Source organism: Fukomys damarensis, unplaced genomic scaffold (genome assembly GCF_012274545.1).
Source record: "Fukomys damarensis isolate Sample0158 unplaced genomic scaffold, DMR_v1.0_HiC HiC_scaffold_19, whole genome shotgun sequence".
Taxonomy (NCBI): Eukaryota; Metazoa; Chordata; class Mammalia; order Rodentia; family Bathyergidae; genus Fukomys; species Fukomys damarensis.
In genome coordinates this window covers 6,154,299-6,176,447 of record NW_022900931.1, presented here as the reverse complement: position 1 = coordinate 6,176,447, position 22,149 = coordinate 6,154,299, and the positions used below count along the sequence as shown (strand labels likewise).

The following is a 22,149-nucleotide window of genomic DNA, read 5'->3' as shown; positions in this document are numbered from 1 at the left end:
AAAAAAAAAAAAAAAAAAAAAAAAGAAGGAGAAAAAGAAAAAAGAAAGAAGCTATCAAGTCGTGGAGGAACTGTACCACATATTGTAAGTGAAAGCAGCCAGTCTGAAAAGGCTTCTTTGCCTTGTGATCCCAGCTCTAAGAAATGAAAAAGCAAAACTGAGAAGACAATGAAAGGATCAATAGTTGCAGGGCCTAGGCTGGGACAGGGACAATAGATGAAGCACAGAGCATTTTGTTTTTGTTTTTTGTAGGGCAGTGAAGCTACTCTGCACACTATGGGAGTGGTGAGTAGACACCATTACACTTATCAAAACCCAGAGATTGAACTGGACATGGTGGTGCCCAACTGCCCCAACTACTGGTGAAGCTGAGGCAGAATGACTAAGTTTGAGGCCAACCCGGGCAATTCGGTGAGACCCTGACTCAAAATAATAGTTTTTAAACGCTGGGTGTGGCTCAGTGGTGGAATGCTCCCCTAGCATGCACCACCCTGGGTTCAAGCCTCAGTACTGGAAAAACAAACAAATGAATTCACAGAATCTACAACAGAAAGAGCAAAGCCTAAGCCTAATGTAAATTAGGAACTTTAGGCCAGGATTTACCTCAGTGGTTCTGCTGCCTGCCTCGCAAGCACAAGGGCCGGAGTTCGATCCCCGGCACCAAAAAAAAAAGAACTTTAGCTAATAATAATGTATCCATATTGTCATCAGTTATAACAAATGTACCACAATTTAGCTCACGTAATGCAATCCTGTGGTGTAGGGACTGTTATTCCCCTTTGATAGAGGACAAAGTGGAAGCAGGCGAGATTCAGTAGCTTATTTATAAAGATGGCACAGTTTCATGCAGCAAAATTTAAACATAGGTTAGAATATATAACTGAGTCACCACACAATTTATTTTCATTCTATGAACTGCACACTCTTCTCAGTGGGGAAAAAATCATCTCAGCTTATTATATGGCACAATCCCTAGGTTGATACAGATCATTTTGTTGCAACCTGGGGAGGTTTGGTCTGTTTGAGGCTTTTTAAACAGGACCATTGGTTATTTTTCCAAGAAATCTCTTAGTCACTTTCCTCATTGCTGGAATAAAATACGTGCCTTACAATCCACAAAATAAAGGAGGGATGTTTATTTTAGCTCACAGTTTGCAGAATCCATAGACCACTGGCTCCAAGGCAGGGCAGTATGGCAGGAGGGGGTAGCCGAAGAATAGCTGCTCCGGCGTGGTAGACAGGATGCAGAGGGAGAAGGGAGGAGATGGGGAGAGAGAAGTCTTTCCAGGACACCCCCCTCGTTGGGGATCCTGCCTCCTAACAGCAAGTCAGCTATAAACCCCATAATACAGCCACTTTCCAAAACCCCTACCTATGAGTGCATAAGTCTTTGGGGAGCATTTTATTTTCTTTTATTGTTTGTTCGTTTTGAGACAGGGTCTTGCTATGTAGTTCAGGCTGGTTTTGAACTCATTATGTAGTGCAAGCTGGCCTTGAACTGGCAGTGATCCTCTTGCCTCAGTCTCCCAGTGCTGGGATTACAGTGTTCACCCCCATGCCTGGTACTGGAAACCCCAGAAATGTTACCAGAGACCTCTGCAGTAGGCTCCAGTCTCCTGCTCAGTGTACGATGCAAGCCTGAGAAAAAAACCTTAAAAGACAGTACTAAGAGTGACAGAAAGCAGAGGCCCAGGACAGCCAGTACTGCTTTAACAAAAGGCACTCGTCTGTCCAAGCCACTGATTTTTTTTAGAAATCAGTTGGGGTAAAAGGCAGGCTATGTGCAAGGGTGGAACTACATGTGAGGATATGCAGTCCTGTGGTTTCTATGGACGTTAGTGTAAGCACAGATGGTAAAGGACAAAGCGTTCTCAAATTAGGAACAGAAGAGACAAAATATATGGTTGTAATTAGAACATTGTCCTTCTAGTTAAGAAGGTTTTAGTTGTGGGAGTGGAATTTGGGTGGGAGTTACTCTGACCTCCCACACAGGCTTCAGCTGGACTCACTCCTATAAACAAGCCAACTGCACCTGCCTGGCAAGAGCAAGGTCCTGAGTTCCATCTCTGGTACTAGAAAAAAAAAAAGAATACAAACAAGCCAATTGTGGGGTTAACTCTTTACAGCCTGCACTACTTACAGCCTGCTTTGGGCATCACCAATATTGCTGTCTCCTGCAGCCTGGCATTAGGGACATTTTAGATCTAACTCATAACAGCATAGACTGTGGCTATAGATTGTGATGAAATGGATGCCATACTTTTCAGCCACCCCAGACCCTTGGCCTTTGCTTTACCCATGTCTCGGTGTTACCATATCCTCAGCACCTGCCCATGCCACAGTCCAGGAGGCCTGACCAGTCCTCCTCCATCTTCACTGCAGCCACCCTGTCACAGCGTCTCTGTCACTCTCATGGCCTGAGCCCTGGCTCCCTGTGACCACGGCCGAGTCCAGGTAGGAGACAGAAACCACACTCATTATTTGAAAAGAGAGACAGCTGTGCAACTATAAGCACTGTCTAATTTCAGAACATTTTCCTCATTACACAGAGAGAATCTTCATACCCTTTAGCGATGACTTCCCATTCCCTCCTCCCTCTCAGGCAATGCCTTCTCTACTTTCTGTCTCTATAGATCTGACTGTGATAAATATTGCATATTGTTGGTCGTGGTAACCCACACCTGTAATTCCAATAGTCCAGAGGCTGAGGCAGGAGGATCACTGGGAGTCGGAGGCCAGCCTGGGCTACATAGTGAGTTCAAGGGCAGCCTGAACTGCACAGTAAGACCCCATCTCCAAACACAAAAACTTTTCATATAAATGGAAGAATATTAAATATATCCTTTTGTATTTAGCTTTTGTCATTTAGCAAAATTTTTCAAGGTTCATCCACATTGTATAATTTTGGATAGACTTTATGGCTTGTATGGATTGTCACATTTTCTACACCTAATCACCAGTTAATGGACATTTGGGTTCGACTTACTATGAAAATGCTGTGAACATTCACATACAACTAAAAATGAGCAAAGGATTTGAACAGACATACGGCCAGATGGATAATACAACTGGCCAGTAAGGCTGAGCACAGTAGTACACTTCTATAACCCAGCAGCTACTCAGGGGCAGAGGCAGGAATATCACAAGTCAAGTCCAGCCTGGGCAAATTAGCAAGACATTGTCTCAAAATTTTAAATTTAAAAAAAGGGCTGGGGGTGTAGTACATTGCTAGGGCACTTGCTTAATATGTGTGAGACGGTGGCAGAGGAGAAACAGCTCACAGCCTGCCTGTAGGAAGCACAGAGGTCAAAGGAAGACGGAGGAGGGAAGCACATTCTTCCAGGCCACGCCCACAGCCCACCACCTCCAAATAGACTTCACCGAGATTTAGCTGGGAGCTCATTGGTATCAAAAGCACTGCCGATGGGCCGGGGATTTAGCTCAGTAGTTCCGCTGCCTTCATTGCAAGTGCAAGGTTCTGAAAAGAAAGAAGAAAGCCGAAAGAAGGAGAAGGAAGAAAGGAGGAGGAGGAGGAAGAGGAAAAAGAAGGAGGAAGAGGAGGAAGAAGAGGAAGAGAGAGAAGGAAAAGATGGCAGCCCTGCCTAGGATCACATAATGCTTTGGGGGACATCTACACATAAACCGCAACAATGGCCGTTACCCTTCTTCCTCCTAACTAATGCAGTACCCATCCATCAACCAACCTCTCCCTGTCCCCTCTCTGTTCTCCACAGCCTTTGCTAGCCACCATTCTTCTCTTAACTTCTATGAGATCATCTTTTCTGTATTCCACGAGTGAGATCGTGAGATACTTGTTCTGTGCCTCATTTACATCACTTAACCTAATGACCTCCAGTTCCATCCATGTTGTTGAAAATGACAGAATTTCATTCTTTTTTATGACTGCGTAATATCCCATTGTGAACTGTACCACATCAGTTGATGGACACTTAGGATGTTTTCATTTTAGGTGTTGTGTTTAGGGCGACAATAAACATGGGATTGATGGTGTTTCTTCCATATACCCAGTAGTGGGATTGCTGGATCATATGGTAGTTCTATTTTAAATTTTTTGTTTGTTTGTTTGTTTGGTACTGGGGATAGAACTTGGGTCCTTGCATTTGAGAGGCAGGCAGTGGAACCACTAAGCTAAATCCCTGGCCCTAATTTTAGTTTTTTGAGGAACCTCCTTACTAAGTTTTGTCATAGCTGTGCTAATTCAGGTTCCCACTAACAATAGGCAGGTGTTCTCTTTCTCCACATCTTTGCCAGTGCTCTTATCTTTTGTCTTTTTTTTTTTTTTGATTTTTTGAGACAGGGTCTCACTATGTAGTTGAGACTGACCTGGAACTCACTGTGTAGCCCAGGCTGGTCTCGAACTCACAGCGATCCTCCTGCCCCAGCCTCAGTGCTGGGATTATAGGCGTGCACCACCATGCCCGGCCTCTTTTGTCTTCTTGATAACAGCCGTTCTTACTGGAGTAAGATGCTATCTCATTGTGGTTTTGATTTGTGCTTCCCTGATGATTACTAATGTGCAGTTTTTCATGTATCTGTTGGTCATTTGTGTGTCTCCTTTTGAGAAATGTCTATTTAGGTCTATTGCCCAATATAGAATTGGGTGATTTGGAGTTATTGTTACTGATTTTTTTAAAATTTCATTTTATGGGCTAGGGATTTAGCTCAGTGGTTCTGCTGCCTGCTTTGCAAGTGCAAGGTTCCTGAGTTCAATCCCCCGTACCAAAATTTAAAAAAAATTTATTTTTCATTTTATCTGCTGGTGATTAACCCCTTGTCAGATATATACTTTGCAACTATTTCTTCCCAGTCTGTATGTGGCCTCTTCACGCTTTTGATTCTGTTGCTGTGCAGAAGTTATTGCTTGATTTAATCTCAATAATTGCTTTTGTTTCCTCCTCCTTTTGGGGTCTTGTCCAAAAAACAATCCTTGCCCATCCCAATGCCTTTAAGCATTTCCTCTATTCTTTTAATACTTTCATATTTTAAAAAATGTTTTATGATGCTAGGAACTGAACCCAAAGCTTCATGCTGAGCTACATCCCCAGCCCTTCATATTTATTTATTTATTTTGTGTTTTGAGACCAGGTCTCACTGTGTAGCCCAGGCTGGCCTTGAACTCATATCTTTCTGCCTCAACCTCCCAAGTGCTGGGATTACAGGCCTGCGATGCCAAGCCTCTTATTTACTTGTTTTTTTTAATTTTGAGAGAAAACTTTTGCTAAATTGCCCAGATTGCCCTCAAACTTGTGATCTTCCTGCCTTAGCTTTCTGAGGGGTTGAGATTATGTGCGTGAGACACCATGCCCAACTACTATTTTTTTGTTGTTGTTTGTTTTGTTTTTGTTTTTGTTTCTGTTTTGAGACAGAGTCTCATTATGTAGTTGAGACTGACCTGTAACTCTCTATGTAGCCCAGGCTGGTCTCAAACTCACAGCAATCCTCTTGCCTCAGCCTCCCAAGTGCTGGGATTACAGGTGTGCACCACTATGCCTGGCCCAACTACTGTTTTTATATTTAGTCTTTTTTTTATTACCGGGGATTGAACTCGGGTCCTTGAGCTTGCGAGGCAGGCCACCGAACCACTGAGCTAAATCCCCGGCCCTTATATTTAGTCTTTAATAAATTTTTATTTTTATAATTGATGAGAGGGAATCTGTCCCATTCTTCTGTATATTGATATCCAGCTTCCCCAGCACCATTTATTGAAAACATTTTTTCCCACTGTGTGTTTTCAGAATCTTTACAAAAATCATTTTGGCCTGGTGGCATAACCTTGTTATCGCAGCACTCAAGAGGCTGAGGCAGGAGCATTGCTGTGAGTTCAGGGCCAGTTGAGGCTACATAGTGTGTTTGAGGCCAGCCTGAACTACATGGTGAGACCCTGTCTCAAAACACCTAAAAAAGGGTGGAGGAGGTAGAGAAATAACTGAGTTGAATCTAGATCAGATTAATGCCAATTTATATCAATTGTGTAAAAAAGTTTGCATTTACATAGCTGCTTTCCTTCTTTATGCCATTATTGTTACAAATTAAGTCCTTATATATAATTTGCTCATCATAGATTTTATAATTATTGCTTTATAAAGTTGTCATTTAAATCAGGGACCAAAAAGGAGTTACAATCAAGAAAATATGTTTGTTATTTATGTTCTGTTTTGTTTTTGTGGTACGGGTGAGGGTTGAACCCCATGTCTATATCTGTAGCTCTTTTTATTTTTTACTCTGAGATTGGGTTTTGCTAAGTCACTAAGTTGTCCAGCTGAACTTCATCTTGTAGCCCTCCTGCCCCAGCCTCCTAGAGTGCTGGCATCTGCCACACACCTGCCTGTTATCTTTCATATTTGCCTATATAATCACATTTATTGGTGTTATTTCATCATGTGGATTCGAGTTACTGTTTAGTGCCCTTTTATTTTAGCATTTCATGTAGGATGTGTCAGCTATAGACAGACTCTCTCAGTTTTTATCGGGGAATATCTTCATATTTCCTTCATTTTGGTGTTTATTTGTTTTTTGTTTTTTGAGACAGGATCTCACTATGTAGTTGAGACTGACCTGGAACTCACTATGTAGCCCAGGCTGGTCTCGAACTCACAGCGATCCTCCTGCCCCAGCCTCCCAAATGCTGGGATTACAGGCGTGCGCCACCATGCCCAGCTGAAAGATCGTGCCCCCTGGGTTCAAGGTCTAAATATAGAATTTCTAGCTAGGCATAGTGGCTGAGACAGGGGGATCACAAATTCAAGCCTTGACACAGAACTTGAAAAATATAAGTCCTTCCCAGCCTTGGGCAGTGCTCCCCCATCTCCTCCCTCTCCCCTATAGCTGTAACTCCTTGTTCTGGTACAGATAAAAGTAACAACTATGTCCTATAGACAAAGTTTATGACACTCTGATGATTCATAAGACACTGCCTTCTTTCAAGGCAAAGTTACAAAACTGTCTGTTCTTGTCCTGTTCCCATAAATTCACTTGCTACATCACTAGAAAAACCACCCCTTCAACAAAATGTGTAAAAGCTAAAATTTCTCCTTGTTCAACACTCAGCCATTTGAACACGGAGTCTGCTGAGCTGGTGTGTACACCTTAAACAAATCCTCCTGACTCCTGTTTGATCTCTCCCGTCTCTTCTGCAACAGCCCAGCCTGGACAGCTTAGTACTTTAAGGTAACTGTGCCTCAGAATAAGAAATGAAACAGGGATAGGGATGGAACTCAATCCAAAGGCTCTGGGTTCCATCCTCGGTCGTGTGTGTGGGTTATTGGCAGTCTTTTTCTCTTACACTCTGGGCCAACCAACCTAAGAGAAGTCAGCTGTGAATCTTACAGATGCTTCCTTGCCGTTTCCAGAACTCTCGGTCCTCGGTTTTTGAGTTTGATTATGATGTGCTTAGGTATGAACCCCCTTGGCTTATCTTAGGTTGTTGAGTTTCTTGGACATGCAGATTAATATTTGTCATCAAATGTGGGAATTTTCTACCATTATTCCATTATTCAAACATTCTTCCCTGTTCGTTTTGTTTAGTTTTGGTTTGGTTTGATTTTTTTTCTATTTTTATTTATGTTTGAGTTTTGATAATTCCTCAATCTTATCTTGAACACTGAAATTCTTTTTTCTGGTACCAGGGACTGAACTCAGGACTTTGTGATTGCAAAGCAAGCATGGCGCCACTGAGCTAAATCCCCAGTCCTAGTTTGATTTTTTGATACAGAGTTTCTCTGCGCAGTTCAGGCTGGCCTTGAGCTCACAGCAATCCTCCTGCCTCATCCTCTTGAGTTCTGGGATTACAGGCAGTCCCACCATACATGGTCCTCATTCCTCTTTTTAAGTGTATATTGGTACACTTAATGGTACTCAACAGGTCTCTGAAGCTTTGTTTATTGTTTCATTTGTATTTTGTTCCTTGGGTTAATTTCAACATACCTATTTTCAAGTTCATTGATTCTTGTTCTGCCGAATCAAATGTGCTATCAAATCCCTCTAGTGAATTTTTCATTGTAGATAACGTATTTTTCAATTCCAGAATTTGTACTTGTTCCTTTGTACAGTTCTATTTCCCCTTCGTTACTGTTTTGTGAACTGGACCTTGAACTCAGGGGTACTCTGTGCCTGAGGTACATCACCAGACCTTTAAATTTTTTGAGACAAGGTCTTGTTAAATTTTCTAGGCTGGTCTTGAACTTGCAATTTTCCTGCATCAGCCTCTCAAGCAGCTGGGATTACGGGTTTGTACCATCTACCTGGCTTGTTGCTATTTGTTAAGACTTTTTTTCCTTCTTTAGACATGGTTTCTTTTTGCTCTCTGACCAGCTTTAAAATAACTGTTACAATCTGGTACTAAGGGAAGTTAAAATGCCACAAAGTTTTTTTGTTTGGTACTGGGGATTGGACCCAGGACCTTCTCACTGAGCATATCCCCCGTTCCTTTTTGTTTTTGAGTCAGAGTCTTGCTAACCAAGCCAGGTTAGGCTCAAACTTGTGATTTTCTTACTTTAACCTCCTAGAGTTCTGGGATTACATGTGCTACCATACTCAGCTTTGTTGTTCTTTTAATTTTTAATATTTTATTTTTTTGAGACAGGGTCTTGCTATGAATTTTAGGCTGGTCTTGAACTATGTACCCTGCGCTGGCCTCCCAACTCTCAACAATCCTCCTGCCTCAGCCTCTGATTGCTGGAATTACAGGCATGCATCACCACACCTCACCTAGCTTTGTTGTTCTTAAAACTACTTTTTTTCTCAAATGAACACCTTCTAGATTTCTGAAAGTATTTGGTTAATTTCCAGAATTCTGTGAAAATTGTTTCTGATGATACCTGGAAGATTTTTTTCATTGTTTTTGTGAAGGAAGCAAACTTTCAATGGTTCTGACCAGACCATTTTTTCTGACATCTTGCTTGGATCTTGATTCAAACTACAAAGATATTTTGGGGTCAGTTGGCAAAAACTGAAAACAGGTTGACTGTTAATTAACATTTTTTGATAGGAAAATGATATTAAAGTCATATTCAAAGATGCTATTAGAGATATATACTAGCATTTAGCATTTCTGATATTTGCTTTCAAATATCAGCTCACACACTAGGAAAGTCTATGTGGGGAGAGATAAAATAATAGAGTACTTTGATCATTGTTGAAACTGTATGATGGATACATGAAGGTTCATTGTACTTTGTTTTTATTTGAAAACTTCTATAATTAAAAAAATTTTAAAAAGAGAGTTATCACTAGGGATTTAGCTCAGTGGTGTTGTGCCTGCCTCAGGTCCCAAGTTCAAACCCCAGTACCAAAAAGAAAGAAAAAAAAATAAGAGTTATTTTTTGATCCAAACAGAGCTGCCATAAACTAGGAAAAAGTAATTGAGTTCCTAACTGGCTTTGGGTAGAAGAGAGTAAAGCAATATCATGGACGATACTATGTGTGTTGGAGAATGAAGGTGAAGACATGGATTCAATCAGACATTCCCAGGACAAAAGGACAAATCACACAGCAAGCGAACAGTGGAACCATGTCACCATCTCTGGATCTGAAAGGTCAGGGAAATGACTGTCCAATCTAACTTAAGCCTGGCCCCAGCTCCCAAGTCCAAGGCCTCAACCCCCCATATTCCTCCATACCCCATCTCCAGCTTCTTTCATAGAGCTGGCGTGGGAAGAGGTGCACCCACCTGACACCATTCCATTCCATTTGACTTGAACAGCATTACAAGCAAGACTCAAGGCTAGCGGCACACAGAGAGTACAGGCTTTCAAGGATGGAGGCCTAGGATGGGTAGGCTCTGCTCTCCTGAGTGACTCAACAGCCTTACAACACCAACTTGGGAAAGGAAGCTTTCTTTGGTGATTTAAGCAACAAAGCTTCGGTAATCTTAAGTGGCATAATAAAATATGCACTTATAAGTTCTTTATTGCATGCTCCAGAAACAAGGATTCTAAAACCCTGAGGGAGAGAGGGAGCGATCTATCCATGAGGTCTCACAAGGCAGGACAGTGCGAGGCCTGTGGCACTGGTATACCCTCATTTGAGGTCCACCAGCTTTCCCAATAGCAAAGAGGCCCCAGAGGGGAGACAGGCATCCTGTGACCTGAGCTCAAACAGGAGGATTTGGGAAACAGGAACCAGAGGAAGGCAGTCAAGAAGCTGCCACTCTTGGTGTATAGGGAAAGGGTAATGGGAGTTGCCAGAGACCCCTGCAGTGGTCCTAGCCTCCTGCAAGCCAATACAACATCTGCGAGATAGGAAAGTGGGCATTAAGAGAAACACAGAGACAGAGGCTTGAGAGAAACTGAGTTGGGCTGATCTGAGCTGCTCTGGGCAGCAGACAACAGAGTCCCAGGACATCCAGTGTTTACTCATTACCATTGTGGGAAGGTGGGGAACTGGGCAGGCCTGGGGATACCTGCTGATAACGAGTATCAAGCAGGCAGGACTAGAGAATGAGGCACAAGCATATCTCTTTTTTTTTTTGTACCAGGGATTGAACTTGGGTCCTTGCGCTTGTGAGGCAGGCAGTGGAACCACTGAGCTAAATACCCAGCCCCAGCATATCTTTGCTGAAGAGAATAGACAGTTAATTCAGAAGGGAGGAATTTAGCTGGAGCTGAGTTGACCTTGGCTGGAAGTGAATTTAGCTGACTGGACTCTGATGTAACATGGCCAAATTATGGAGGACAAGAATCTTGTGCCACTATAAGCCTGCTAATACTGGGCAGAGGTGTCTGCTACCTTGGTGGACTTTGAGTATGAGCCTAGCCTGGACAACTCAGTGAGACCTTACTTCAAAATAAGAACTGAAAAAGTGCTGGGGAGGAAGCTCTGTGTGAAGGTTCAATCCCCAGTCCTCTGCAGCCATTCTGGGATATAGTAAAAGGAGAGACATGGAGACGGGGTAAGGCTGAGAGGAGAGCAGCCTGGGATGCAGGGCCAGCAGGTACTCAGCAGAGCGCAAGCTGTAGGGCCTGAGAACATGGCCACGCTCCCTCAGAGCATTGCTACCACTCACATGGGTGTCAGGAAGGACACATCCAGCATTTGTAGGAAGCACAATCTGTGGGTCACTCTGGAAAATAAGGAGCCAGAAGATGCCACACATCTTCCATGGGAGGTGAGATTTGAAACCATGAGTCCCTCATGGAAGGTGCCCATGGCCCCAGGCTCATACCACGATCACCCATCTAAATAAAGAACAGCTTTATTGGTGACGCAAGGGAGTCAAGGTCTCCTTTGTACCCTGCACTCCGGGTGCTATCAGCCAATCACACAGTTCGTGAGAGTTTGACAAGAGGTCAGACCTCTACCTCTAATTAGAAAAATTCCAAATCCCAATTACAGAATCAACAACGAGGTCAGAGCCTAGAGTCCTGATTGGCATCGGTGCCCCTGCCCGTGGGGGCTCAGGAGACTGGTTGAGTTGTTCAGCAACAGCCTTGAGGCCATGAAGATGAGGCAGAGGCTGGGAATGCTACAGGAAATTCCCCCAAGAGAGATGGCTCCCACTTGGGTGGGCACGGAGCCCTGCAGTTGCACTTTGGGAATGATGGGGTCAGGTGGCCGAGCAGGTCTGGGGAGGAGAGAGCCCTGCTCACTGGCCTTGGCCTGCCAAAGCTCCATGGTGCAAGCTCAGCAGGGCCACCATGGGCTGTCATCTGCCATGTCTCCTCACTGCTGGGACCTCTGCTTGGGTATCTTCAGGCTCTTGATGGGATACACGTACCACATCACCACCCCCGAAGGGTTGATGATCACTGTGAGGTTGGTTTCATCCCGGAGGTCTGTAATGATTTCACCCGAGAAGACATCTTGGGCCTACAGAGGGGAAGGGACACCAGAAATGTCAGCCTGAGAACAGCTGTCCAGAGATTCCCTCAGAGGATGGAGAAGCCTGGATTGGGCCTGCCTGCACTGGGACTCCAGTGTCCCCTACAGAAGTGGGAGCCCCAAATCTCCCCTCACTTGTTCCCAGCAAAGCTGACAGACATCCAAGCACAGGCAGCAGAAAAAGCCCCAGCCTGTGGAAAACCATGTCTGTGGTAGTGAGGGCTGAGCAGTGAGCAGCCTAAGATAAGGGGGCTCCTTTATACCCAGTGGCTCTGTTCTAGAAAACACTGGTGCAGAGAGAGACGCCCAGCGCATGCAGTGGCCCCATGGGTACCTTCCAGAGGCCTGGAAGCCCCGTGTGAGCGAGGACCACCCCAGCAACACCTGGCAAGGAAACAGGAAGTCAGAGGCTGGGCTTGGGCTGCAGGCTGCTGGCACTCACCTCATACACTCTTGACCTGGGGAACTGCAGCTGGCCCAGGGACGAGCGGTAGCGGTAAGGCATGTCTGTCCTGCGGCTGAAGAACACCAGGGCACTGGCCTCATCAGACAGGGGCCGTCTGAACACTTCAATTTTGGATTTTTCCTGGGCAAAAGATGGCTACTGGCTGGGGTCCCTTTCTAGCCTGCCTTTGAGCTCTCTTCCCCACCCAGCCCCAGGTCACACGTAGGCTTGGAGACAACGCCACAGCCCTGTAGCATCCCAGCTTATCTAACCCTACTTTCCTTCCCTGACTCAGCAAACGCTCACATGGACCCCAGGCCAGGCCCCGCTCTAGAACACAGAGGCAAATGCTGCATGTGGGGCCCTGCCTCAGAATCTCCTAGGAGGATGGGAACAGATGCTGAGACAGTGTACGAGTGCTGCCCGAAACTGCTGCCAATGCTGGGCTTGAGGGTGCACCCCATCCTGTGGATGTCTGTGTGCGCTGTGTAGGCCTGGGGAACGCTGCTTACATTTTGGAAGTCTCCGCTTCCTCATTTGGAAACCAGGGAAACAGTATGTACCTTGCTGAGAAAATGTATCTAGAAAGCCCAGCACATAGGAGGTGCTCAGTAAATAGGAGACACTAGTAGTAGGACAGCCCTAACTGTAACAATCCCGTAAATCCAAGAAGGAAGGCCTCATTCTCCACAGGACATCTCCTGTGTGTCCCTACCCTGTCATGAGCTGTCCTGAGCTGACCCTGCTTGCATCCAGGCAAGAGGGGGGCAGCTGGAGCTCCCAGCAGAGTCCTTGACTGCCTACAAGCAGGAAGTGACCGCAGACCCATCCCCATCCCCACCCTCAGGCTGGCAGCCTCCACCTCCAAGGAGCCCAGGTCTTTATCCCACCCTGTCGTTCCCCCAACATCCCAGTACCTTAAGGATCCTGCGTCCCTGGATGCCTAAGGGATCCTGGTTGATTTTGATCATGAGTGAATTCTGCAGAATGTCCACATTCTGGGGGGAGATGGTACGCAGGTCTGTGGACATGAAGAGGGGGGCCGCCAGCACCGTCCACAGGGCCATCTGGGCCCGGGCTTGCTCAAAGCTGAGGCCAAAGTTCCCAATGATCAGCTGGGGACAGAGGAAAGGAAAGTCGGCACTGCCCTCCTCGGGGAGATATGGGGCCATGGCAAGAGCAGACAGGGACTGGGGAAAGACAGCCATGTGAGGGGCCACGGCTTGCCACAACCCTGCGGACCTGGGGCAGGTTAGTCACCTTCCATATGTGCATCACCTGTCTCCCAATGAGAGCATTCGGTGATGGTCACCTGGCAGCGCTTCAGGCTATGGGTGGGGTCTTGCTGCCTAATCTAGAAATATACCCACGGTGGCACTGGTCAAAAACCAGACATGGACAGAACCCCTGCGCTTGCCACTAGCCATCGACCTGCCCTAGCCATAGCTGATTGGTCCAAAGGAGATTCTGACCCCAGGGGAACCAACCAATGCAGTCAGGACACAGAGTTATTGCTAGTGCAACATGGTACCGTGCTAGGTGACAGCAATTTAACTAAGGGCTTCGAGATGTTCTGGACACTAAGCCAGGCATTATAACATCATTTGACCCCCAAAATAGCAGGATTGAGGGCTACGGAAGACTGGGTAGGCTCTGCAGGATGGTAGGGTATAGAGTATTGAAATGGGGAGCCAGAGGCAGACAGGAAGAGGGCCAGCCAGGTGCCAAGAAGGACAAGACAACATGGAACAGGCACGATCTTGTCTCAGGAGAGGGTTGGTTGCTACAGACTGAGCTCTCTCTGGCTTTAAGCAACATCAGAATGGGCTGGGGATGCTGAACAACGGGCACTCTCAGGCCCTTCCTCTGAACATTTTGACATGAAAGGACCCAAGCTATAAAACATGGCCCTAAGACCAGTCTCATGCAGCCTGATGCACCCAGTTCAGGGACACATTTTCGGAATGCTGGTCTCCAACCTGGCAGCAAGTATCAGCGAAGGAAGAGAGCACGGGGTAGTGGGGAGCAGGGTCTTCAAGGCCAGTAGCCCTAGGAATGTCCCCCTTCCATGCTGAGTACCATGTCTGGGTCATTCCAGTGCCCAGGGCCGGCGACCGGCTGCAGAACGTCCTGGTGGAGCACAAACCAGTCCAGGATAGACAGCACGTCCTTCCAGGAGTCCTGGATGTCATCATAGTTACGCCACAGGTTGCAGATGTCAGCCAGCAGACTGTAGTTCACCTGGACTCAGTAAAAGGCAGAGTCCACACCACAGTCACACCCTGCCGCCTGGGGCCACCAGGGGCTGGGGAGGCCCCATAGAAGACAGAGGGTGGGGAGCGGAAAGAATACAGGTCGCCAAGCCTGTTCAGGACCAGGAAGCCCTCTGAGAGGGCAGCCCTGTTAAGGGGCTGCCCAGGCCTCCCCTCCATATATGCCAGGGCCAGGAGTCTACCCATTGCCGCCACGGGCCTCAGGTCCAGAGGTGTGAGCCCACCCTTCCTGGTGTCACATGTGCTGGGCAGGGGTGTCCTAGCGAGGTGTCTGGCCTCACCACCCTTCTGGATCTCCAGCACATACGGCTCTCCTCTCTCCTGCCTTAGATGGCAAGCCCTCCAGCCCACTCTGTGAGGGGCCTCCTCTTGTTCCAGGCCTTTGGCTGTCTGAGTCTCCTTTTAGGTACTATGACCCTTGCTCTGGATACTCACAAGTCAGCATGTGGACAACTGTAGTGGGCGCAGCCCTGGCTCTGGCAGTGATGTCCCTGAGCCTGGCACCCAGGGGGGTGAAGAGGCCTGGGCTGGGGAGCCCTGGCAGATGGACGTACAGAACAGCTTACCTTGGGGGGAAGGCCTCCTTCGTAGGCTGGCCAGCTGCAGGAGAAGGCGATGGGGCGGCCCGTGGCATTTAGTGCAGCAGCCATCATGGGGTACCCTGGAGAAAGCCCAACCCCCATGGGGGGCCTCAGCTCAAACCTTGTCCCTCCGTCCATGAGGAAACTGAGGTTCCTAAGAGGAAATGCCTCCCCTGTAGCCAGAGCCTCAAAACTTCCTCAGCGGGCTGTGGTGCCAGCCCATCCCAGGGACTGGGCACCACGATCCTTTCTGCTCCTGGGTGAGGAGACCGTGAAAGCCACTACCAGCCCCATACAGATCAAGCTCCCACAATGACCCTGATGGCACCAGCCCACTGTAACCCACCTTTGGCCCGATCCTCTGCGGTTGAGAAGCAGCCATCTAGCTTGAGCATGTCCACCTTCCACTCGGCGAAGGTTTGGGCATCCTGCTCCACTCTGTCTAGTGTGGTGCCCGGGTAACCCATGCAGGTTAAGTTGCCCATGTCCTCATAGATGCCCAGCTTCAGGCCCAGGGAGTGAGCCTGGGGGGGGACAGTGGGCTGGGGTGGGACCTTCAGAGAGACCACTCGGGTACATCTGACCAAGATACCTTAAAACCTTCAGAGCTCCTGCTGATCAGAGAGAGGCCCCAGCTTTCTGCCTGGCTGCATCTCTGGCCCACCCACCATCCAGCAGCACCCCTCCCACGGGCCTTGCATTGCCTCTTGGACAGCCTCAAAGGACAGCTCTCTGCGATCAGCTATGAACCGTCTCCTCCAGGAAATCTTCCTGGAGTTCCAGGCTGAGATGCCCTTTCTAGCTCTCACTATAACAGGCCAAAAGGAGGTGCTCATTTGTGAGTCTCCTGGGTTGGAGGCATTGCCAAGCAGGGACTATGTAAATGCACCCCAAGTAAGGTGGGAGGGAAGGAGAGGTGTGGCCCTTAGGCCAAGGACCAGGGCCAGGCCAGGGCTCACATAGTCAGCCAGGAAGGCAATGCCATGGGGGAAACGCTTGGAATCAGGCATCAGGCAGCCTTTGGCATCGCGCCCACCAATCCAGCAGTCATCGATGTTGAGGTAGACATAGCCCAGGTCCCGCCATCCGTCCTTTGCCAGCCGGTCAGCCATCTCCATGATGAGGCGCTCACTAGGAAGGAGCAGGAGACGAGGCCACTCAGTGGCCCAGTGTGGCCATCACTCTTGCCTTTCCTCAGCTCTGAGTGTGAATCTGGGCCATAAAAACCACAGTTGTGAGGGAGCCAAGGATGAAGCAAGACAACAGTGTCAATGACCCTGCAAGGATGTCAGGAGCCATAAGCAATGCGGGGTAAATGAGTGTTCTGGGCCCAGACCAAGGGGCAGGACTGGGCAAAGGAGAGCATGGGGGCGGTTCTGCCTGCCCTTTAAGTTCTTTTTCCAATTATCTCGGAGGCCAGGTACTCCACGAGGTCCCTGCCACACAGATGCCCCAGGCAAGTCACAAGGCTAGTGTCAGATGTCCCCAATGTCACTTGTGCCTGACCTTGGCCTCTTTGTCAGCTGGACCCCATCTCCCTGCCCCTAGCTCTGCAGGCTTTGGGCAAGGCTTGTTGGGTGGGTGTGGCCCTCATTCACCTGATGCAGTTCTTTGGGTCCTCGTCACAGTCTATGTTACAACGGAAGCGTTCCCAGGACAGCCAGCCCATGGGGGGTGTCCGCAGGAGCCCGTTATCCAGCACCAGCACCTGGGCCACCAGGGCCAGCAAGAGCACTGAGGTGGGAAGGATAGGAGACAGCATGGTGACCGATGGCTCCCACAGCCACGGCCCTTATCCCACCCATCCGCTGCTGCTCAGCCAGGCAGAAGCTGCCTGCACACTGGGGGAACCAGCCTCCTGGGATTAGGGTAGATCTGGCTCTTCCTGTAACAGCTGCCCAGTGTGGTGCAGTACGTGGGGGTGGTGCCGGGGAGGGGAATGCTGGCGATGTCTGGCTCCTCACTTGCTGTTGCCACGGGAGGGTGGAAATTAGCAAAGGAAAGCACTTAGTCCTGTCCTTCCTAGTCATCCAACCAGCTCCCTCCATCATACACAGGACTTGACAGTTCACTGTGGATCCCAGACTCCAGGTGTCCTAGTCCCCGGTCCAGGACCTTTTGCTCCCACCGCAGTCCCCAGGGAGGGCTCAGAAGGAATCAAGAGGTCCGTGAGGGTGGACTAGTACCCCGCCTGCTCCCCTGGGTGACCCCTTTCCCTCAGGGGCTACAGTTTCCTTCTGTGTAAGTTACAGTGTCCCTTTAGAGGGCTGGAATCAGCACCTGTTGGTATATATGACAGGGCCTCTTGCATTTGAGGGAAAGGAGGTGAAAAAGGAAGTGGCCTCTTCAGAGAAGAGATTCCTGGTGGGGAGCGTTAACTTTTCTAGACCAGCTTCAGGAAAAAGAGGAAGACGATTCCCCACAAAACCCAGGTCAGGGAAGAAGGGCGCTCACCAGAGGGCTGGAACTTCCTCCACGGTCCCCCCACAGCATCCCCAAAGCCACCGTGTAGGTGTAGGTACCTATCTTCAGAAGCATTGCTTTAGACTCAGCGCCTCAGAACCTGCTCAAATATGCTCTGCTCTTATCAACTTTATATGCTGGATCCTGGAAAATAAGGCGCGTTAGAAAACACTGAGGTCACGGCTGCCTCCTATCCCTGCCGCCAGCCCAAGCCCCAGCCCCAGCCGTCACTTCCCGAAGCCTGGGCTCTTCCTTTAGCTGTTCTAGGCAGGGTGCCTTGGACGTTAGACCTCATACCCTCCCGGGGGCGAGCGCCTAGGGTGCCCTCTGACAGGCCAGGGCCAGAAAGGGACAGCGACTGGCTCCAGGAAGAACCGAAGAGCTGGGGCAGGACTAGGGTCCCTATTCCCATTCGGGTCGGAATTCCGGCCCTCGGCCCCCAAGGACGTTAAGCACAGGGTCACTGCACCGGGATCACCGAGACACACTCACCCACCGTGGCGCTCAGACTGCGGCCCGCAGACTTCGGCCTCCAGAACCTCTGGGGCTCGCGTCACCTGATTCGCTCTTTTCTTTCCTGTGGGGGCGGGGCCTGTAGGCGACAAGCCTTCCGACTCAGCCTATCAGAATCCCTAGCAACGCCGTGCCCTGCTCTTTATGGGCCCGATCCTCCCAACGCCCCGCCCTTCGAACGTCCCTAAGCCTCGCCCCCACCCGCCTAGAGCTGGCGAGGAGTGGAGCATCCTTAGGGTCTGGGCACCCGCTTGGCCCAGCGCAGTGCCTTTGGCGCCTGAGCGACCCAGGAGGGCGCGGAGACTGCTCCGAGGCGCACAGTCAATGGCTGTGTAGTGAAGGAGGTGTGACAGAAAGGCCTGAAGCAAGGCCCCCGGCAAACCGCCTTAAAAGGACAGTGGAAGGCCAAGCGAAGCGGCACAGACCTGTGTTCCCAGCTCTCCGAAGCAGGAGGTTGGAAAGTCGGATCCCAGCCTGGGCAATGGTCCACACTTATCGAGACCCTGTCTCAAAAAAGAAAAACGGGTTGGAGATGTAGGCAAGCGCAAAGGCCCTGGGTTCCCAAGTAGAAACACATAGAGGTAGTAACACGAGGGGAGGGGGAGAGGGGAGAGGAAACAGGCTCGGGAGGACTGAAAGCAAACCAAGCAGTGGCAGCACAGCTCTGGAAGTCAGGAGGCTCCTCTCCCCCAACCCAACAAGGGGACAGGTCTGCTGGCCCAGGCACACCACAAACTTGTCCCCTCATTCGAGGGTTTATTGAGCACCTGCCAAGTGCTGAGCACTATTTGAGACACCTTTGCTCTGACAGCCGGTGGATCTCAAACACGATGGCCCTAAAGTGAGCAAACACCTGCCACCCTCCATCTCTCAGGTCATGGCAACGCCGCTTCTGGGGACTCGGGCCCAAGAGCTTGGAGTCCTGGGTCCTCTTTTCCTCACCCCTCGTGTTCAATTCCTCCACAGATCCTGAGCTCCCATCCGAGCCTGGCCGCCTCTCGCATTCTGGTTGCAGCCCCCCACCCCCGCCTGTCTCCTGCCTCCACCTATAGTTACTCTTTCCACAGCAGCCCAGCTTGGGTCGCCCCTGCTCCAGCCCCTGTGACAGCTGCTGTCTCGGAATTGGAGATGGCTAAATTAGGTAGAGAATGCTCGGCAGTTAGAAAGGCACTGGGCCCAAGGTAGAGCCAGAGTAGAGATGAGGCCCACCAGGCCTATGGCCAAGGGCTGAGCTGATAGGAATGGGGCCCCAAGATGGAGACAGGTGGCTCGGCCCTCCAGCTTGCCTGGAGATGAACAGCAGCTCAGAGCTGTGCTGTAAATGGCGTCGTTAGTCCAATGAGCCTGAACCATACAACAGACATGCGAAAGATGACCGGAGCACTCTGACACTCACTCCTACCTGTCAAGAGTCATTCTACATACTTTGGGGGGGAAATCATTTCATAATTAAATCATGATTAGGACTGTCTGAGGCCCAAAGTCACCTTGCCTGCTAGATGGCTGTGGTTTGAGGAAACAGCTCCGTGTATCTCACAAGCTGAGGCTTCAGTGGTCCTGTGATGTTGTGACACTCAAGGGCATGGTTACCTCAACAGAAGATACCCTGGTTCTTCGAGAACCAAGTAGTAAGAGAGAGAGAGAGAGAGAGAGAGAGAGAGAGAGAGAGAGAGAGAGAGAGAGGGAGGGGGAGGAAGAGGGAGAGGTTTCAACTGGGCCAAGGACAAATCCCTTGTTAGCCAGCTAGCTTGTCCCACTTACGCTCTTCTCACCATCCTCATCAACATAAGATTACTGGTGACCTCTGAGTCACTCCATACTCCCTGCAATTATTGTGTGTACCCAATAAATAATGGTTAGCTCGGAGTGTCTTGGTCTTTGCCCAGTCTGGTACTGACCTCCCAAACCCAATGTACTTCAAAATTAGGTCTCCATTGTCTTCTTTCTTTAGCAATTATATCCCCATTCTCTAGGCAGCCTCTGATACTCAAACATGGTAGGCCCCAGGGCCTTTGCACTAGCTGTCTTTCTCTAGGCAGCCTCTGATACTCAAACATGGTAGGCCCCAGGGCCTTTGCACTAGCTGTTCCTCCTGCCTGGAATGCTCTTCCTCAAGGTATTTCTTTCTAACATCCTTTCAAAATTTTGTCAAATAATGGTATATTCTCAGTGAGGTCTACTCTGATCATTCTGTTGTGCAGGCCTGAGGGACAAGGAGATCCAAAATAGCAACTGTGCCAGGTGCATAGATAAATGAAGAAATGAAGACCTCAGTACAGAGTACATTTATTACCGTTGTCAGAGAATCCTAGAGACAACAGTGGCATTTTAAGGTTCCATACTGTGCACATTCACCCTGCTACCTGGCCACCTGGCTATTTCCAAGACAAGACCTACAGGGTGGGGGCCCTGGCCTCCAGTCCAGTGAGAGCAGAAAGGGACACATTCTTTAGAGACCCACCCACTTTGAGCAGGACCTCATGCAGGTTAGAGCTTTTTCTTTCATACATTTTTTTTGGAAGTTTCTTAAAGTGATTAAGGCCCCTGAGGGAACACTGACCACCTGAAAAGAACAGGGGAGAGATTTTGAGATATCGACATTTCAAAGCAACTCCTAAGAAAATGTGGATGAGTGTGCGGTATATGTTGTGAAACTAAAATGATAATCATTATAGTTCCCTGAACCCCCAAAATGAATTTCCTGCGCATTACACAGATATCCAAGTTCACCCTCAGGGCAGGCGCCTGTGTGGCAGGGTCCACTTTCTCCTTTGTTGGCACAAATCTCCCCACACCTGCCTTTCCAATCGACTCTGCCTGTATTTCTGGACAGCTCCCTGTTTGTCTTGACTGAATTCTTTCATCAAAGGCAGAAAGGACAGGAGAGTCTGACTGACTTCTCATGGCATTAGGATGGGACATCCCGGGTGACAATTCTAACAAAAATGAGAACCTCCCAGTCGGGTGTGATTTGCACACCGGCAATCCCAGAATCCTGGGAGGCTGGGGCAGGAGGATCACCATTTGGGGCCTACCATGATCTTGTCTCAAAAACACCAACAAAAACAAAAACAACCTTCCCAGTGCCACGACTCCCGTGTATTCTAGTTTATATTATTTATTATAGTTCAAACTCCCAACAGAATAAAATTTAGTAAGAGACGCACACACAAAAGCATGAGCGTAGGGCAGTTTACTGCAGTGGTTGGTGCGGTAATGAAAATGCAGCCCAGATGTTACAGACACCTGGGTCAGGGATGGCCTGAGAGTAGCTCAGTGGTACAGCATCTGTCGAGCAGGAAGGGAGGCCCTGGGTTCAATTCCCAACAACCTAAGAAAGAGCAAAAGAAACCTTAATGTGGACTACTGGGGTCGTCAGGGAGGGGACTTAACTGAGGTGGGACAGGAAGCAAAGTGGCCCTGAGGCTGGGGTGGGGTGAAAGGGCAGCCGGTGCAGCTTGCAGGAACTGCAGGGCCAAAGGCTCGGAGGCAAGAAGCCACAACAAGCTCATGAGGTTTGAGCACAGGGGCTTCCAGGGCCTCGGAAAGCCCCAGCCTCCTGTGTCCGCGTCACTGCCATCCATACCTACATGGGCCTAGATGTCCTCTAAGGACCAACTCCGGAAGGGCCTGGGGTCCGGAGTAGATCGCTAGCGGCAGAAGTCAGCGCAGGGCTCAGGAGCATAGTTGGGGCAGCTTGTCAGGGGTTTGCAGGCTGTGGCAGGAGCTCGCTCTTAGGAGACTTCGGGGTCAAAGGAGGGCCCAGTTTGGTTCTGTGGGACAAGAGGGTGAGGATGGGGAAAGAGGATTCCGAATTCTCCGGGATTCTATGGAATTCTCTGGCAGTGGGCTGGGCGGGAGGCCGGCGGACAGCCTGAGGTGGGGCCTCGGGTTCGACACCGCCCCTCCACTGAGCGGCTGTGTGGCCCAGGCAGGTCCCCAAGCCCCTGGGCCTCAGTTTCCCTCCTGCGTGGATCCAGAGCCGGCTTCGCGGCTCCCAAGGCCTGGTGAGTCCGGGCGGGGAGTGGCCGGGGCG

The 22,149-nt window shown here is 49.2% G+C and overlaps 2 protein-coding genes across 9 annotated transcripts in view; one reads left to right on the top strand and one right to left on the bottom strand.

Annotated features, from left to right (window-relative positions):
* Pheta2 (PH domain containing endocytic trafficking adaptor 2) overlaps positions 1 to 22,149 on the top strand; it is a 34,898-nt gene that overhangs the window by 6,802 nt on the left and 5,947 nt on the right. Inside the window, exon 1 of one of the 6 annotated variants that reach the window (XM_033766195.1) lies at positions 7,121 to 7,188. The exons of 3 other annotated variants lie outside the window; for them this stretch is intronic. The gene's annotated coding sequence lies outside the window, so the exon portion shown is untranslated. Of the gene's footprint in view, positions 1 to 7,120; positions 7,189 to 22,031; positions 22,121 to 22,149 lie in introns of those variants that run through there. 2 more of the 6 variants (XM_010634429.3, XM_010634431.2) reach the window with 2 other exon arrangements.
* On the bottom strand, positions 11,660 to 18,190 carry Naga (alpha-N-acetylgalactosaminidase). 3 transcript variants are annotated; one of them, XM_010634425.2, is made up of 10 exons: positions 18,093 to 18,190; positions 17,660 to 17,744; positions 16,736 to 16,871; positions 16,097 to 16,268; positions 15,484 to 15,661; positions 15,123 to 15,217; positions 14,363 to 14,524; positions 13,201 to 13,398; positions 12,281 to 12,424; positions 11,660 to 11,826 (listed from the first exon to the last, which is right to left on the bottom strand). In XM_010634425.2, exons 2-10 carry the CDS (start codon positions 17,673 to 17,675, stop codon positions 11,680 to 11,682), a joined length of 1,248 nt encoding a protein of 415 aa, XP_010632727.1. In that variant the 5' UTR covers positions 17,676 to 17,744; positions 18,093 to 18,190; the 3' UTR covers positions 11,660 to 11,679. The 3 variants fall into 3 exon arrangements, with proteins under 3 accessions (XP_010632727.1, XP_010632728.1, XP_033622085.1); XM_010634426.2 differs by having other exon boundaries at positions 18,097 to 18,185; XM_033766194.1 differs by lacking the exons at positions 16,736 to 16,871; positions 17,660 to 17,744; positions 18,093 to 18,190 and adding an exon at positions 17,592 to 17,642.

Excerpts from the sequence above, each read along its gene's own strand:
- Naga (XM_010634425.2), bottom strand. Across the intron at positions 16,269-16,735 it reads GACCCAAAGAACTGCATCAG|TGAGCGCCTCATCATGGAGA; the intron begins GTGAATGAGGGC and ends GCTCCTTCCTAG. Across the intron at positions 14,525-15,122 it reads AAGGAGGCCTTCCCCCCAAG|GTGAACTACAGTCTGCTGGC; the intron begins GTAAGCTGTTCT and ends TACTGAGTCCAG.